Source organism: Rhinolophus sinicus, linkage group LG18, assembly GCF_036562045.2.
Source record: "Rhinolophus sinicus isolate RSC01 linkage group LG18, ASM3656204v1, whole genome shotgun sequence".
NCBI classification, from domain to species: domain Eukaryota; kingdom Metazoa; phylum Chordata; class Mammalia; order Chiroptera; family Rhinolophidae; genus Rhinolophus; species Rhinolophus sinicus.
In genome coordinates, this window is record NC_133767.1 from 16671218 (window position 1) to 16688703 (window position 17486).

Genomic DNA, 17486 nt, shown 5'->3' on the forward strand with positions numbered 1-17486 from the left:
CAGGAGCTGAGGAGCGGCTGTCCCTTTAGGGGCACAAGCCTGCCTGTGTGCGCTGTCCCCACCACTCCCTTTAGGCCAGAGCTGAGGGTCAGGGGGCGTTGCAGTGTGTTATCTGCGCTGCTGGTGTTTCTAACCCGGGTGGCTCCCACCTTTCCATTTCCCACCTGGCTCTTTGGGGAGTAGAGGAAAGGCTCCCACCTTTCCACTTGAACTTCTGACCCCTGGGGAGTAGAAGGGAAAGGCTTCTGGAGTCAGACAAACTCTTTACTAGCGTGTTTCCCTTGAAAATAAGACCTAGTCAGACCATCAGCTCTAATGCGTCTTTCGAAGCAAAAATTAATATAAGACCTGATCTTATTTTAATATAAGACTGGGTGTAATATAATATAAGACTGGGTCTTATATTAGCTTTTGTTTCAAAAGATGCATTAGAGCTGATGGTCCGGCCAGGTCTTATTTTCGGGGCAACACGGTAGCTGTGTGCCCTGGAGCTGGCAATGTGGCTTCTCTGAGCTTTGGGCTCGTCACCAGTGAAACACATTCCCGGGAAGGAATGTGTGCACAGTCTGTCCCAGGTGGCCCATCAGCAGCATCTGTCAGCTGCTGCTGCTTCAGGCAGGAGCCCTTGGCGGCAGGTGACAGACAAATCCAGAGAAACGAACGGTGAAGAGCACAGACTCGGGGACCCCGCGCCCAGGTTCAAAGCCTTGGCTGCACCGCTTAGTGGTTGTACGGTCCCAGATGCTAAAGCTCTTGGTGCCCCTTTCCTCGTCGTAAGTACCTGCCTCGTAGGGTCATCAGGGAGGACTGCACGAGCCAGTGTTTGGCGAGTGTTTCAAGCAGAGGAAGCCTCAGTAAATGGTACGACCGTAGTAATCAGTGCAGGGGCAGCCAGCTGAGGGCGGTCTGCTGGGCCACCTCATTCAATGCCTCGTTTATTCCGTGACAAGTTAGTGAGCACCTACTAAGTTCCGGATACTGGTAGGTGCTACGGTGAGAGCAGCGAGCGATGCGGGGTAGGCCGGCTCTCCTGGAGCTCGCATTTGCAGGGCGTGGGTGGAGGCAAAGTACCCAAAGCAAACAGGCAAGCCAATTAGTAAGCGCTGTAGGAGAGGAAAGCGTGGAATGGATGGACAGTGTCTGGGGGAGGTTTTACTCGAGAGAGCACAGGCTGCAAAGGCTGCCACAGGAGCTGACTCCTGAAGGTGCGATGGAGCCAGCCCCAGAAAGGTCTGGCGCGAGAGTCTCCGTGGGGGGCATGGGAAGGGGGTCAGGCTGAATGGAGGCTGGGGTGGCCTGTGCAGAGGTGCAGGGGCCCGGGGTGGAGGGCGGGGGTCACAGGTCGTGGGGCTGCATCACACTGGGCCTGGAAGACCCCGGGAAGGAGTTTGGATTTTATTTTAAGTGTGAGGAGTTCCTTGGAGGGTTCTCAGGAGAGTGACATGTTTGGGCTCGTGTTGTGGGAAGATGCCCAGCTGCTGTGTGCAGAAGGGCGGCTGGCAGGGCCAGGTGGCTGCAGGAGGACCAGGCAGGAGGCTTTGAAGACGCCAACTCAGCCTGTTTCTCTCTAGAACCTTCCCCAGCCCTCACCCCCACCCCTCTGTTCCCTACCCTCACCTTCCACTATCCCTTCAGCTTTCCCTACCCGTCGGGCCTTCTCCATGCCCGTTTTCCATTCCCTCAGTATTCGTCTGTTGTCATTTTCCAAGGGAGAGACCATCTGAATCTCTTAGCCCCTCTTTGTTACTTGGGACCTGGCCTGGATCGAGGTCAGGACGAGACGTCTGCTTCTGCCTGGATTGGCTGTGGCTAGAGGTGGGGGCCAGGGCTGATGGCTCAAAGCCTGCCTGACGGAGAGAGAGCTGTTCCTGCCTCAGCAGGCCCTGGGGCCCTCGCTTCCATCGAGCAGGTTGTAGGCGGGACAGTAAGTGGCCTCAGTGTGCCACCTGCCCTGTTATTGCCACAAGGAAGAGGGACGGGATTGGTTTCCTTTGGCCCCAGTAGTAGAATTAAGAAGCAAGTGTCTCCATAGTAGCAGGTTCTTGGGGACAGATTTTGGATGCCTAGACTAGAGCTGAAGACGGTCTCAGACTCTACCCTTTTGAATGCGCTCCGCTCTCCTCGCAGACAGCCGGGGTAGGCAGAGTGGTCAGCGGTGGTCATTTCTCAGAAGCCACCCCATCGGGAGAAGGACCATAGCCCTGTCCCAGTTCTGCAGTGACTGCTGGATGGGAGGACCCAGCAGCACAGACACAGCGGTCCGTGAGCCCAGCCGTCACAGCCCCCACACCGCTGGCACCGCCTCCTCCCCGTCACGTCCCTGAACGTTCCACCTTGTGGTCTTGCCAGTTTTTCTCAGCGTCTCCCCCACACATCCCCTTCCACGGACCAAGCCAGTACGTTGGTCTCTTCCAGCAGAATAGATTTCCCTTCTTAGGATCTCGTCCGGCAATTAGAAGCACGTTTGAGTAGAGCTGCCTCAGCCCCACCAGCCCAAAGATCCCCGGGCCAGAAAGTCCCAAGCAGCTGAGCGCTGGCCGAGAGGCTCCAGTTCCATCTGTAAAAGCCTTCCCGGGACTCTCCAGTTCTGGGGGGGCCGGGGGACGCCTGGCGCTGCTGTGTTGGGTTTCTGGCTTCCGCCTGCTCTGTGGACTGGCTGCTGGTGATAAATGGGCGCCGGGTGGAACTGTCCTTCCCCCCACTGCTCCTTGGCCTTAGATCTTCCTGCTGCTCTCTGTGGATTAAGATTTATGGCTTCCTCGGCCTTGTAATACTTGGGTGGACAGCAGCCTAATCAACAGAGCCGCCATTTACCAAAATGCTGTCAGATTTGATGAAAGTCGTCGGCTCTTATGAAGGGAGTGGCCTTCTAGCAATTTACTGTGGGGTGGGTTTCCTTAAAGGCCTGGAAAGCAAGTTCATTGCCAATTGTTACGGCAGGGGCTTTACTCTCTCTGTCATTGCTGTCTCGGCGTCCTGGTGGGGGCCAGCAGCTCAGGCACCTCCAGGAGAGCTCCCAAGTGAAACTGTGAAGCGTGGGGGGGCCCTTTCCTGTGTTTCCTCTTTGGGAGTTTTGAAAACCCCTGCAGTGAGGACAATAAATGAAACGACCCATAAAGCATCGGCCTTCACCACGACCTCGCATGACAGTATTGAGCACTAGGGTTGGTCAGAGATGAGACAAAGCCGGGGAGACCCCATCAAATGAGGTGGATTTCCTCCCCCCACCCCACACGCCCACCGTCCTCGGTATCTTCAGAGCTCTCCTGCCTCTAGAGGGAGCCAGTCACATACCGCACAACCTGCACAACCAGACAGGGCGGGCCCCCAGCCTCCATATTTTTTTCCAAGTGGCGATCAGCTTTCCTGCACACCTCCTAGAACATTTTGCAAAGAGGGGCAGCTGTGGGCATGGCGCTGGCCTGAGTGTGGCCGAGGACGAAACAAGCTGGCCTTGGCTGCCAGGCTGGAACGTGGGTGTTGGGGTGTTGAAATCTTGTCCCCGTCTGTCGTCGATACCACAGGGGCCTCAGCAGGTCTGAGCACTGCAGGTGGGCAGGAGAGAGCAGCTGCTTAGAAATGCCCACTCAGGGTGACGCTGCTTCCAGCTGGGGAGGCAGCCGGGAGCCTGGGCGTCACGCCTGTGAGGGCGTGAAGGTGGGAGGAGGGAGCTGGTATAGCCTGGGGGCTGGTTGGGAACCTGCCAGCCTGTGCTGCTCATGGGAGGTGGGCAGGGTGATGTGGGCAGGGCTGCTCTCCATGTCCCCCCAGTGGTGGCAGAGGCGCCTCCCCGGGGCTGGGGCGGGAGAGCCAGCCAGATGGAGGGGCTATTTATTCCCCTCTCCGGCACCCACTCAGCGGTTAGAAACTTTCTGGAGCACATGAATTTTGTCCCGTGTTGCATAAACACCTTCCGTGATGTGTGCCACATAAACTCCTTAACAGCCCAGGGCTCTGGATTTTACGTTTTTTTTATATCTTGACGTGTTTCCAGAACCTTGTATGCAGTCAGTACTCGGTAAGGACTTGCTGATTAAGTGCCTTCATACCTGCTGCAAACCTGTCTCCTGACACTTTGGTGAGGCGAACAGTTAATTTCCTGGGAAGGGGAGAGAGATACTTCAGGGCAGAGGGAGGGTGGGGAAGGGGCAGGAGAGGGAGAGGCATGTGGGTGCTCCTCCTTGAACACTGGAGCTCTTTCTCGTTTACCATTTAGATCAGACCAGCAGAGCTGCATGAATCCAGATCTCACTTGCCAGTGGGTTCCCTGGGGTTTCAGGCACGGCTGGATCCAGGTGCTCAGACAGTGTGGCAGGCTCTTCTCCATCTCCGATCTCTGCTTTTCCCCAGGTTGCCCTGTGTGGTACCCAGATAGCCAGGCCACCAGCAGCTCCCAACTTACATTGCATCACCCTGCTATTGGATCTCTCTTGTCTCCCCTGAACCAATCACCCAGTCACTGGGACAGAGGGGTCAAACACTCAGATTGGCCAGGCCCGGGTCATAGCCTCCACCCACCCCTGGACTCAGTTTCCCGTGAACACTTGGCTTGGGGGCTGGGAGGGGGAGGATTTCCCAAAAGAAAACCAGGGTGTTTTTACCAGAAGACGGGGGACGCGTGCTGAACAATGGAAACAACAGTGCCCACTACAAAACCTCCTAGATCTCATGCTGCTTAAACTTGAATGTGTTTATAAATCGCCTTTAGAATGAGTCTTGTTAAAACGCAGAATCTGATTCCTAGCTCTGAGATGCTGCATTTCTCATGAATTCCCAGGAGGAGCCAGTGCTGCTGGCCCATGGATGGCATGTGGGGTGGCGAGACACTTGCCCCAAGCCCTCCCTTTCTAGGTAAAGGAATAGCCACCCATGGAGGGCCCCCATGCCCAGTGGGCTTCCCTCCGTGTCCTCTCCTCCCCGTCCTCCCCCTCTTGTGCACAGTTTCAGCATTTGGACGTTATTGAGTGGTTCCTGGGAAGGAGGGAGGCCCGCTCTCCCTGAGGCGTCATGGAAAATCCATCTCTGTGATGAAATTCAAAGCCTTTATAGCTTCATCCTGCCCTGAGGCGGGAAAGCCCCCATGAGTCTCCTGGCCTGGAGGCCCCGGGTTTTATGTATTCTGTGTCGTGTTTACCCTCCGCACACTCAGAAATGCTCCGAGAGTGAGCTGACAAAGGCAGAAATGCTCCGAGGCAGTGAGGCCACACAGGGAGCCTGAGGCTTAGGCGGTGAGGCTGAGGGTCATGAGGAAGGTGGAGGGCAGCGTGGTTCCAGAAACGGCAGGGCGCTCTCAGAGTCCGGGGGCATCACCAGGGGACAAGGCCTCCTGGAGGAGGAAACCGTCCGGTGGCAGCGTCCTGTACCTCGTCCCCTTCCCTGAGCCCTGACAGGGTGGCTCCCGACCTGCCTTCTTCAGCCCCTTACACACTCACTGAGATCTTCTCCTTGAATGATCTCTAGCTCCGTCCCTGCCCCCCTTTTGGGTGTTAGATATTCTCAGGAAATTCTTTAATTTCCCTCTGTGCTCCCCTAAGGCACAGGCTGGGCGCATTTATTCTTCACGTTCCTGTTGGGAGCAATATAGCAGCTCCCTGGCCCCGCCCCCCCATCCACGGTTTTGCTTTCTGTTGCGGTTTGCGGTTTCTGTTACCCTCGGTCAACGGCAGTCCAAAAATATTAAATGGAAAATTCCAGAAGTAGACAATTCGTAAGGTTCTGCTGTTGCGCTGTTCTGAGTAGCACGGTGAAATCCCATGCTGTCCTGCTCCATCCCACACAGGACGTGAATCCTCCCTCTGTCCAGCATCCCTGTGCCGTCCACGCTCCCTGCCTGTTCAGTCACTCAGGAGCCGTCTCGGTGGTCAGATCGGCTGTCGTGGTGTCGCAGGGCTGATGTTCAAGTCACCCTGGTTTTACTTAACACTGCCACGTTCACATAATTTTTATCGCACTCGATTGTTATAGTAGTTGTTTGGCTTTATTATTAGTTACTGTAGTTAATCTCTCCCTATGACTAGTTTATAAATTAAACTTTATCATAGGTATGTCTGTATAGGGAAAAAAGCACAGTATATATAGGGTTCGGTACTATCCACGATTTCAGGCATCCACAAGGGTCTTGGAACGCATCCCCCATGGACAAGGTGGGATGAGCGTATCGCGTGGTGGTTTAGAACTGGGGTTGGTCAGCCAACGACAGCTCTTGAGCCAAATCTGGGCATAGCCTGTTCTTGCAAATGAAGTATTTTTAGGACACAGCCATGCCTGTTTGTTCATGCATTACCCATGGCTGCGTTTGAGCTACAGTGGGACCCATGAATGTTGTAGCAGAGGTCACGTGACTGGAAAAACCTAAAATACTGACTTTTCACAGGAAACATTGGCCCATCGCTGGTTGAGGGCAAGGTCTCTGCAGCCATACTGCTGTGGTTCAAATCTAGACTGAGTGACCTTGGGCAAGGGGTTGACAGCCTTGTGCCTCGGTTTCCCCCCAGGGTTACCATGAGCACTAAGTGAGCAGATAAATGCACCCAAAGCACTCAGAACGTGTTCGGTCTGCACCAAGTGACACGGCACCTAGTGTGAGAGCACCGATGGGAATGGGGGCTGTGTGGATGGGGGTGAGAAAGGGGTTCTGTCTCGCCTGCCGAGTGTCCCCAGGGCACCAGGGCTCCGGCCTCTGTTCCACTTGTCGAGTTGATGGCTAAGGTCACTCAGCTGTGGGAAAGCAGAATCGTCGCGCGTGAACGGTGCTGACACCCCTGGGGCATGAGGGGAAATGCCGGGTCTAAAGCACTACCCCTCCGGTGGGTAACAGATTTAGGGAGCGGACGGTGGGCCTCTTCCTTCTCTTGGGACCAGGGTGTAGCCCAGGCCGGGAGCTGTAGGAGGCCCTCGCTGTCAGATCCGTGTGCGTGCAGGGCACCCGAGCGGGCACCCCTCCTGCAGTGTTCTGGGCACCTCGCATGCACCACCCGGGCACCACCCTGGTCCCAGCCCTGCCCTCCAAGCCCAGCATAGCTGCTCTGACTCCAGCATGGAACAGGTGGCAGGCAGTTCCTTCACTTGACTATCAGGTGACACAGGTGGTTTGCTTCTAGGGGACAAAAAGTTCACTTGGGGGGAGGTGCGAGTCATCCTCACAGCAGTTCTGTGACACAAGTGTCCTTAGTGCCACTTTAATAGATAAAGAAAGGAGTGCTCAGCGAGGTTACCCGACTTGCCTGTGGTTAAAAAGGGACTAAGCGTCAGAGTTCCAGGAATCCAACCGACCTGCTTGAGTTTAGGACCCAGGCCCTTCACCTCACATGCGCAACTCTAATGTAACCACAAAAATAATCACACGTGCCCAAGGGAGGGTCAGCAACCAGGACCGGCTCAGCTGCGTGTAGCTGGCACTGGGCGCTGAGCTTACACAAGGTTTCTCCCACATGATCAGAGCGTCTGGAGGCAGCTGGGGACATGGGCTCCCTGTTTCCCACCAGGCCGTCCTGAGCATGTAGCTTTCTTCCTCATTCTTACGAGATGGCCACTCTGCACCCAAACATCACATCCACATTCCATCAGGGCGGAAGTTAGGAGGATAAAGGGCGAAAGTCCTGCTAACCTTCCCTGGTTAGCGGGAATACAGTGGCTTTCTCGGTGGCTGCACCCACAGACTTCCAGCCGCTCACATCTGACTCACACGGCCTGCAAGGGCCCCCAGCCACGGGGCCATCTTAAAGGGACACACTGCTGCACTGTGTGCCGGGTTCCGTCCGTGGGCCCGGAGAGGGCAGGGGACAGCGACGGGGTCGGCGGAGTGTCTCCACGGCCTGGCTAGGGTTTGGTACGTGGAGATTTGGGAGCGCGGCATTAAGGTTGGGAGAACAGCGTGAGCAAAGGCACAGAGGGGGAGCGTGAGGGCATAGACAAGGTCGGGACTCTGTCACAAACAGCAGACATCCTGCCGTGGTTCAGCGAACAGGAGCAAGTTTCAGCGCGTGGGGTTTTCCTTCAGGCGTGGCTGGATCCAGGGGTCTGAACCAAGCCAGCAGGCCTCTGCTTCCGTCTCTCAGCTCTCTGGTCTGTGTTGGGGCAGGGTGTCCCCAGCAGCCCCTGGCGTGCCTCCCTTTCGCTTAGCACCCCTGCAGCAAGGGTGCACCCCCTCCCTGCAGCTCTCGCAGGACTCCTAGGGCTTCTCTCATTGGCTGCCTTGAGTCCATTCTCCTAAACCAGCCAGGGCACGTGGTGAGTGGTGGAACACGCTGATTGGCTAGGGCACGTGGTGAGGAGCGGAATGCGCTGATTGGCCAGGGCACGTGGTGAGGAGCGGAATGCGCTGATTGGCCAGGCCTCAGTCACCGTCCCTCCTCTAGCACAGGGACTGAGAGGGGGTGTGTCCTGAAGCCCTGGGACTGGATGCCGGACTGAAACGACGACAAATACTCAGGGTACAGAAAACAGCCCTGCCTGCCCCAGCCACTGGGTGTGTGACGATATGAGCAGGAGTCAACGTAGGAGAGAGATTGGGGCCAGACTGTGGAGAACTTGGTTTTCCAGGCGCATCGCTTAGAGTACAGGTGTGGCTGCTGAAACAGGGAGACGCCAGTAACAGTAGCTTGCACACCATGGAAGGTGGCATCTCTCTGGCACACCAGGTGGGCACTCACCCTGCCCTGAGAGGTCATGGAGGGGCCCGGGCACTGGCTCTGTTGTTCCATCCTCTGATGTTGGCTCCTCCCGCCATCCTCGGCTGCTTGCCACCACCTCCTCGTTCCAGCTGGGCGGCTCTCCCGTTCCCTTTACGGACACAACCTCAAAGGTGCACACGTTCCCCCCCCACACACACACCTCATTGGCCAGGACGTGCTCACATGGCTGCCCCCCCAGCTGCAAGGGAAGCTGGGGGCGCCATGTACACATCTGGAAAGGCAGCGATACCGTAGAGGAAGGAGAAATGGACACTGGGGGTCACCGTGCAGTCTGCCCCACGAGGCCAAGGAGTAGGTCTCCCCAAGAGTGAGGCAACGAATGCTAGGAGGAAGAGAGCCCCCACCATACACAGTCTCCATGGCCCCAGAAGTGTGAGAAGTGTTACACGCGGTGTTTTGTTGTAGGTGACCCTTGTGTGCGTCTGTATATGGAAGGTCGGGGTGGCATACTGAAGGTGAGGTGAAGCCTTGAAGGAAAAATCCCCAGCGTTTCCCAAACTTATTTGCTCACAAAGCTATTTGGGAAGGTGAACACCTACTAAAATTCTACTGATAAGTTATTTCAAACCAAAGAGTTAACTAAAAAATTCTGCCAAGCCCACTCTGGGCAGTGGGAACCAGGAAAGACTTTTGAGTGGAAGTGGCTAGAGCCACCCAGGCTGGCCCAGGAGAGGATGCCAGGCCTGAGCGACCTGCCTGCTGGGTGCCGTCCCCGCCCGTCCCCGCCCTGCATCCGCCCCAACCTGCTTGCCCCAGGGCAGTCAAGATGTTCTTTCCACCGTCTCTGAAACGGTCTGCATTTTCGTGTCCAGAAATCTGTGCAGATCAGAACAGAAGCTGGCCGGCGGCTCCACATCGAACCTCCTCTGGACTATTCGGAAGACTTTGAGCCATGTGGGGACGTGACTGTCAAGGCAAAGGGTGCTTCTGGGGCTCGCCCACAGGTAGGCCTGGCCTCGGCTCAGGGTGACAGCCGCTCTCTGGGTGCTTTCTGTCCTGCATTCCTTCCTTCCTGGAGAAAGAGTCCTTTCCTACGGCTGACCCCATGACCTTGTTTTCCTACATCGCCCATAGAAACGGGATTTTACAGTAGGCAAAAGTGTGGGCCTTCTTACTTTTAACACCTTCCTCCCACAGAAACACACACATACACATTTTTTCTCTTGCTCTCTCACTTTTGAATCAACCAAACAATCCTCTGCTCAAGATCAGTCTGTACAGCCATCCGTGTCTCAGTCTGGGAGCTGGTTTAAAGCCAAGTTCCGTGTGTGAGGGTCCTGGCCCTGCCCCATGTCACAGAACACGTGCAAGCCCTTCAAGCACGAGGCAGGGTCGTTCCCTCTTCTCCCCTGACCATGTGGTACCTCCTGTTCCATGAACATGGATTCCTTCTTTGCAAGCTCCCAAGCGCCCCACAACAGGGCGGCCTGCCCCTCACGAGCTGCTAAGCCCTGTAGCATCCCTGTGCACGTGCCCAGACTCAGCAGTGCCCTGCCCCGCCAGCACTGAATTTGTCCACTGCGAGGGCTTGTTTGTGCTGCTTTCTTTCCTTTTCCTCCTCATCTCGAGGGGGCATGCCGTCCGGCTTCACAGTCAATTTCCCTTCAGAGTTATTTTCCTGCTAAATGAAACAGGAAAATGGCAGAGCCAGTTCTCGGCAGAGGCAGAAGCCGTAAGAGATGCAATCTGAACAGGGAACGGAACAAAAAGTGCGTGGCTAAAGATACTCAGCCAGCTCACACTGTTTGCAAGCGCAGCCTGAAACGGAGCAAAAAGGAAGTGCGTGTTGCACGGGTGTGTTCCATCTGACCTTCCCTATTGCAACACAAAAGCCCTTCACCTTCAATCATGTCCTTGGGTCAACTTGAGTTTCTCGGTGGCTCTGAGTTTGCAGACCGACGTGCCGCAGATAAGTTCTGATGCCATGCACGGTGCTTTCCAAATGTCTGACTTACAAGCTGACATTTAAGAGTCAGGAAATTCCACGTCGAAGTCTGAAGCTGGGGCCTCTCTTGAAAAATCAGAAGATTTAGGAACGACATATGTAGGCGACAGCAGTGACTGAGCTGAGAAGCAGCCGTCCCCTCGGGCGTGTGCCCCATGGGCCATACTCCTCACCCCAGGTCTCAGGCACCGTTTCTCACACTGAAGATAAAACAGACGATAAACACGTATATAATATGCCAGGAGGTGACAGGGCTTAGCAGAGAAACAAAGCCGAGGAAGGGGCTGGAGAAAAGCTGGGCCAGGACTGCCATTTTATGTGGGGGGGCGGGGGCTTCACCTCAAAGGGGTGATAGGGGAGCCGAGGTCTCAAGGAAGCCAGGCAGTGAGCCATCCTGGAGAAGAGGATTCCAGGTGAGGGAGCAGCAGGTGTGGAGGCCCCGAGGGGGGAGGCCGGTGCGGAGCTGGGTGAGCAAGGGGGCTAGGAAGAGCCCAGAGCAGTAGCCGAGCCTCAGGCCACACAGGGCTTGGAGGGCTGTGGTGAGGCTGAGGGCTTCCACCTGGAGTCAGAGGGAAAGCCAGCATAGGGTTGGAGCAATTTAGCAACTCCAGTGAAAGGAGGGCACCTCTTTACAGAAAGTTCCGCCAAAGTGCCAGGTGGTAGTCAGACTGGCTTGCCTTGGGCTGCATGTTGCAGTGGGTGATAAGGCTCTATTTAAAGGTATTGGCTCAAGTATCAGGACTGATTTCAAACATACATTTTTTTCTATTAAGAAATCTTTTGTCCCCGATAATGCATGATCAATATAAAAAATTCAAGCGATACAAAGGAAATAAAATTCCTTGCATTATCCCACTGCCCCAGATCACTACTGTGAACACGTAGGTATATAACCTTATGCAGACTGAAAACGGCACGTATCATTATATCCCAGAGGAGATTGTTGATGTGGAATGTTCCAGTCCTGGCCCATTCCCAATGAGGGTATTTCCCACGTTTAGTTATCTTAGGAGAGCCTAACAGGTGATAGGAGGACTTGACACCCTGGCATCTGGAATGCCTCCTCTGAGTTTTTCTTTGTGTGGATCCTGGAGTGGGGTGAATTGGATATTTGTCCACAATCATAACTTAGTGTTTTAAAGTCACTGCTACTTGCTGATACACATAAACAGCTTGCAGACCTGTCACCGCAGGTCTGCCGTGTGTGGGCTCTGCCGTGGCCCACAATGGCTCACCCACCGGTTGGCACTGGTACAGCTGTGCTGTCTTGGCAGAGCACCCCCAGGGGAGCAGCCCACCCACCCTGTCCCTTGCAGGCGGCCTCTGCAGAACCCTTCAGTATTCATTAATTTCATTGGCGAGCCTTGAAAAATGAGGGATCATTTTTAGGGCAGTTCCACTGCTTGGGTACTTCTGTTTCAGATTACCATATAAATAACCTTTGGGTGAGTGCCTTTGTTTTCTTTACTTTTTACTGTTATTTTCACATAAATGGGGCCATACCATCCGTGCTATATGACAAGCCCATCTTTTTCACTCAGCGATGTGTGACCATCTTTCCGCACCCGTCCTCACTCAGCCATCTGAACCAGTGGTGCAGGGTTCTGTTTTGGGAGTGGGTGGCCCGAGTTCGAATCCTGGTCCACTTACGAGCTGTGTTCCTGTAATTTGCTGGTAAAGCAGGGATGAGTTTGATCGGATCCGCTGTGGGAGCGAAGACAGAGAATGACCCAGTGAGAGGATGGGCGGCAGGGGGTGACGGAGGGAAGGAGGGGCCAGCATGTGCTCAGGGGCATACGTTAAGTTGTTCCACCGCATTCAGTTCTCTCTCTTGTCCCCAGGACTCCAACTCTCCCACCAGCAGCTCGCCCTCTGATTTCAACTTCGCCCTTCACAACGCACGTGGACATCCCGACCCTCCAAGCCGTGTGGACAAAGAAAGGATCCTTCTGACCATTCAGGATGTGATGGTAAGACCGATTTTCCACATCCTAACCACGAAGGGCCAGGTCTTTCCCACGGCCAAGCAGCTGGGCCGCAGGTGGGCCCCATGAGAGAGTCTATTTACACCTGGGAAAACGACATGGGTCACACCAGGATTTGCCTGGAACACAGAAACCTCTGGCCCACCCACCAGAGGATTTAAAATAACACACGAGAGACTTGGCTTCATGACGTTTAAAAAAACAAGATAGCGAAGGCGCACATTACGTGAGTCCTCGCTAAGTACCATGCACTGTGCTGAGTGTGGGGCGTGCGTGGCTGCACCAACCCTGACAGTGAAGTGTCTTCATTCTCACTTTATGGCTTGAGGACACTGAGGTGTAGAGAAATGCTGCTGCTGCAGGCTTCATAGAAGGCAGAGGTGTGCGCCGTGTCTCTGCCCGCCTGTGTCTCTGGTCCTCAGAAAGGTGCCTGGCATGGAGTTCATTCGCAAATAAATCTTTGTTAAGCAAGTGAATTGAATAATTGACTGATTCATTGAGGGAGGGTGTGGTGGAGATACCGGCTCGTCCCCCTGGGCAGCCCAGACGAGCTGAATTCAATCATCACATCACTAAGTTATAATTACGGTGACAGTATTTTCCAAACTGTGAATCAGGGCACAGAAGCTGACAAAGAATTTTTGTGCTGCTTGGGGTGGAAGAGTCAGTCTGGGAGATGAAGTTTGGATCCTGAGATACTGGGATGGCCGGCATATGGTGCCAGTGAAAATGCATGTTGTAAGTGACATGAGCAAGGCAGGCAGGGTTACAAGCACAGCCCTTGGCCAGGGTGTCAGGACGTGGCAGGGAGGGTGGGGATGTAGGGAACAGTCTTGACACAGCTTGGCTGACTGTCATCACGGGGAAGCAGGGACCCAGTGGTACCAGGTACCTGGGTTTCTTTGTGTTCAATTTCTCCCAGGTTGTGTGTGTGTGTGTGTGTGTGTGTGTGTGTGTGTGTGTGTGTGTGTTTAATGTTGGTAACTAATTCATGATTTTCTGTGGATCAAACAAAATATACTGCTGGCCAGGTGTGGCCTTCAGACCACCAGTTTGCAATTTCTGGTCCAGACAATGAAAGCTTTGTCGGTTGCTGACAAGAGAGGAAGAAGAGGTCTTTCTCCCTCTCAGCCCCTCTGTACTCAGAACTGTCAGGGACGTGGTGCCCTGAATGTACCCAGAGATGACAGCTCAGATGAAAAGACAGCCTGGCTGATCGCATTAGGCAGGGCCCTGGGCGGGTGGGTTAGATAGCACAAGGCTGGTGAAGCAGGAATAATTCAGTGATGGGCATGAATGATTCATGTGGAAGGAAGCTGAACAAGCACTAAATGCCCATGAAATGCAAGTCCAGAGGGAGAGATACTGTGATCCTTTCACCCAGGAGCGTGTTTCTGTAAAGTGAAGACACTGGGTGGTATCTGATGCACTAAAGCATCTTTTTAACTCTCTTGAAGAGAAGGAATGACCTCTGCATCAATCTTGGATTAAATCATGTCTTTTATTACTTGCATTTATAGCCTACATAGAATTTCTTAGGTATTTTTACATTATTTTTCATCATTTATTTTACATTATTGTTCACCATCTAATACATTAGTGCTTTCTCATTGGAAAAGATTGAAACAATTCAGAAGTAAAGTGAGTAGAAGATGAAAAGCTCTCTATGCAGCCAAACTGTGCCCAGCTTTTGTTTTATTGAATATATATACTATGTTTATTTCACCATTTATTCATTTATTTATTATTTTCTATTCAGTTCACTTCTACTTTTATCTTGATTCCTTCTGTAAAATTTTTGGTTTACTTTATTGCTTTGGTTCTCCCTTACCCCATCCTACATCCTGTCTTCTTAAGTTAAATGTTTAATTCATTTCTTTAATCTTGTTTTTGAATTTATCAGTGTTAAGGCTATAAATTTTCCTCTGAGCACTGCTTTGTCCTTATCCCACAAATTTTGCTCTGTATAGTGTTTTCATTGTCATTTCTTTCTAATTGGTTTGTGATTTTAGGGTTTTTTTTCTCTTCTAGTTATTTAGAAGGAAGAAATAGAGAAAAACAATAAAGTTCTAAGTAGGTGTTTTGTTTGTCTATTTTTTTTCTCCTTTTGTGTTTATCTTTAATTTTACTATGTTATAATCAGAAAATGGCTTGTTTGGTTTCTGTTTTTTTGGGGAAATTTCTTAGGTTTTGTTTGTGGTTTAGCAGATCATTTTTATGAATGTTCCTTGGTGTTTCAAAAGAATAATCATTCTCTTTTTAGTACAAAGTTCTCATTATATCTATTAAATCAAGCTATTTATTGACTTACTTAGCTTTGTGAGTCTTTAAGTATGGTTCCAAACCACTTCTATCAGAATCATCTGGGCTGCTTATTAAAAATGGGAATTCTCACACCCCTCTCAAAGATACAGAATTGGATCTGGAAGGGGATGGAGTGCTTGAAATCTGCATTTCTAATAAGACTTCCAGGAAATTCTTATGTTCATTAGCAAATGACTGCAGTAGATCCTACTTAATTTTTGTCTATTTAATCCAATTGATTTCGGTGAACTTGTTGATTTTTCCTTATATTTCTGTTTTTGCTTTAGATACTTCAAATCTGTCATTGTGTACATATGGAGTCAAGATGTTTTCTGAGAGATAGTACCTTTTATCCATATGAATATATCAGTATTATTATCTTTGTCCCATTTAAAGCAGGGGGCCTTTTCAGTCTGAAGGCTTGTGTCTCTCTTTAGCACCGGAACAGTTAATATTATTATTATTCTCTTCCATTGTGTCTCTTCTGTCCTCCTGGAGCTTCTGTTGGCCAAATGTAGGCCCAGCACTGTGCTTTCAAGTCTCTTCATTTCTCTTTCAAACTTTCTTTTTGCCTTTTTGTATTATGTATGTTCTTATAAAATCATTTAGCTTGATTTAAAAAGATAACAGTCACCTTTTTTCTCTCTTTCTGCCTTTTAGTTTATCTTTTTAAAAACGTTAACAAAATTAAAACTTTTAAGATCTCTAGTTGTTTCTGGAGAAAGGTCTTCTTAAATCTCTGCAGGGATATGAATTTCCTGTATTCTAACACCTTCCTCTATTTACTCTATTAACTCTCTTTCCTCGGGTGTTGCTTCTTCTGTTGATTAAATTTGGTGCCTGTGCCTCTGGGCGTTGTCGATGTTCCCCAAACGTGTGCTCGCTCTGGGCTGCCTGCTGATCCCTGTGTTGGAGAAGCCTCCTTCCGGGGCTCATTCTAGCTGCTGCAACCCCACCCTGGTCACTGGGGGGCAGGGGCTCAACATGCTCCTGGGGGCTGAGCACCTTCTCTTCTCTTCCAGGTGTGGGGGCTTCCAGCCCACCCCAGGGATGGTGACCTCCTGTGGGGCGTTGTCCTGCCTTCCTGGTCCAGTGCCCACCTCCCGGGCTTCAGCCCGTGGATGAGCACGTCTGTGCTTCACACAGCTGGGGAGGGGCCGGCAGCCCTAAAAGCAGACCCTCGTAAATGCCCCAGGGCGTGCCCTCACTCCATCTTGACTCTAGACTCACACACACGCACAGACACACACAGACACACACACACACTCCTCCTTTGGAAAATTGTACTGTGCACATTTTGGCCTGGCGTTTCCTCCATCTCTCAGGAATTCCTCAAAATTTCTAGTCGGTTAGCAGCGTTCTTGGTTGTTTGGTCTCTGTCCCGCCGGCCCCGGCCCATTTCCCACTGCCCGCTCTGGGCAGGCTCAGGTGAGGGACCCACAACACCTCCCAGCCAGGAAACTGTCAGCCTCTGTTTCGTGAGATCGCGCTCATCCTCTTCCGTCACCCCACTCCCTAAGACGGGGGTAGCTGCTGCTTCATAATGATGGATGTTAGCAACTGAACGTTACTGTACTTCATAAATAAATCTGGCTTTGAATGAACATTAGTGACAAAGAAATTCCAAGGTTGAACGGGGGCAGAAAGGAAGTATCAGAAAACTGAACACATCACACAGGGATTTGAAGCCCTTGTGGAACTCAGGTTTTCCAAGCCATGGTTCCTTCAGAATTGGTGTAGGGGAAGGTGATTTTTTTAAAAAATTAAATTTATTGGGGTGACAATTGTTAGCAAAATTACATAGATTTCAGGTGTACAATTCTGTATTACATCATCTATAAATCGCATTGTGTGTTCACCACCCAGAGTCAGTTCTCCTTCCATCACCATATATTTGACAAGGGAAGGTGATTTTTAAAAAGACACGGGTTGAACCCTAAAGCTATGGCTCAAGTAACTTTATTCTGGAAAGTTCATGATCTAGGAAACCACCAGGCTTGCGGCGAGGGCTGGCAAGCCTAGGTTTCCGTTTCCGCTGCTCATTACACTTGTAATTTCTTCTAGAAGGACTGTCTTTGTTATAAATTCCGTGGGAACGAGGACGTCTGGTGCACTCTATCCTGGTACTTGGCTGTCAGACCTGCTAATGGGGACAAATATATTCAACAATAAATATCTGTTGAATAAATAAATGAATGAAAAGAAGAACAAGTTAGTCAATTAACCTGACAATGCAAAGTGAAAATCCTTTCTGGGCCAGGCAGATTAATATAAATGTGTGCAACAGCTCATATAAGGCAACAGGGGCCAGCGGGAATTACTGCAATTACCGGGGCATGCCCGGCTGAAGGCATTCAAATCCCAGCGTTGTAAGACCGGATGCCAGGCTCCTGGAGGCGGGGGCGGGAGGAGGGCGGTGGGTGGGCTGTAGGCCCGTGACCTTTGCCCCAGGACTGCTGCTGCTTTCTGTGGACTGTCTCCCAGTATCCATTGTGGCCTCATTACCCGATCGTCTCATAGGCAAAATCAATAGGATCTGAGACAGAACATGCTGTCATC

At 52.0% G+C, this 17486-nt stretch overlaps 1 protein-coding gene across 10 annotated transcripts in view; it reads left to right on the plus strand.

Annotated features, from left to right (window-relative positions):
* KATNIP (katanin interacting protein) overlaps positions 1-17486 on the plus strand; it is a 151532-nt gene that overhangs the window by 53342 nt on the left and 80704 nt on the right. For all 10 annotated transcript variants that reach the window (XM_019754670.2, XM_019754669.2, XM_019754672.2 and 7 more), the window contains 2 exons: positions 9506-9637; positions 12480-12608. In XM_019754670.2, the coding sequence (XP_019610229.2) occupies positions 9506-9637; positions 12480-12608 (261 nt within the window). The remainder of the gene's footprint in view (positions 1-9505; positions 9638-12479; positions 12609-17486) is intronic.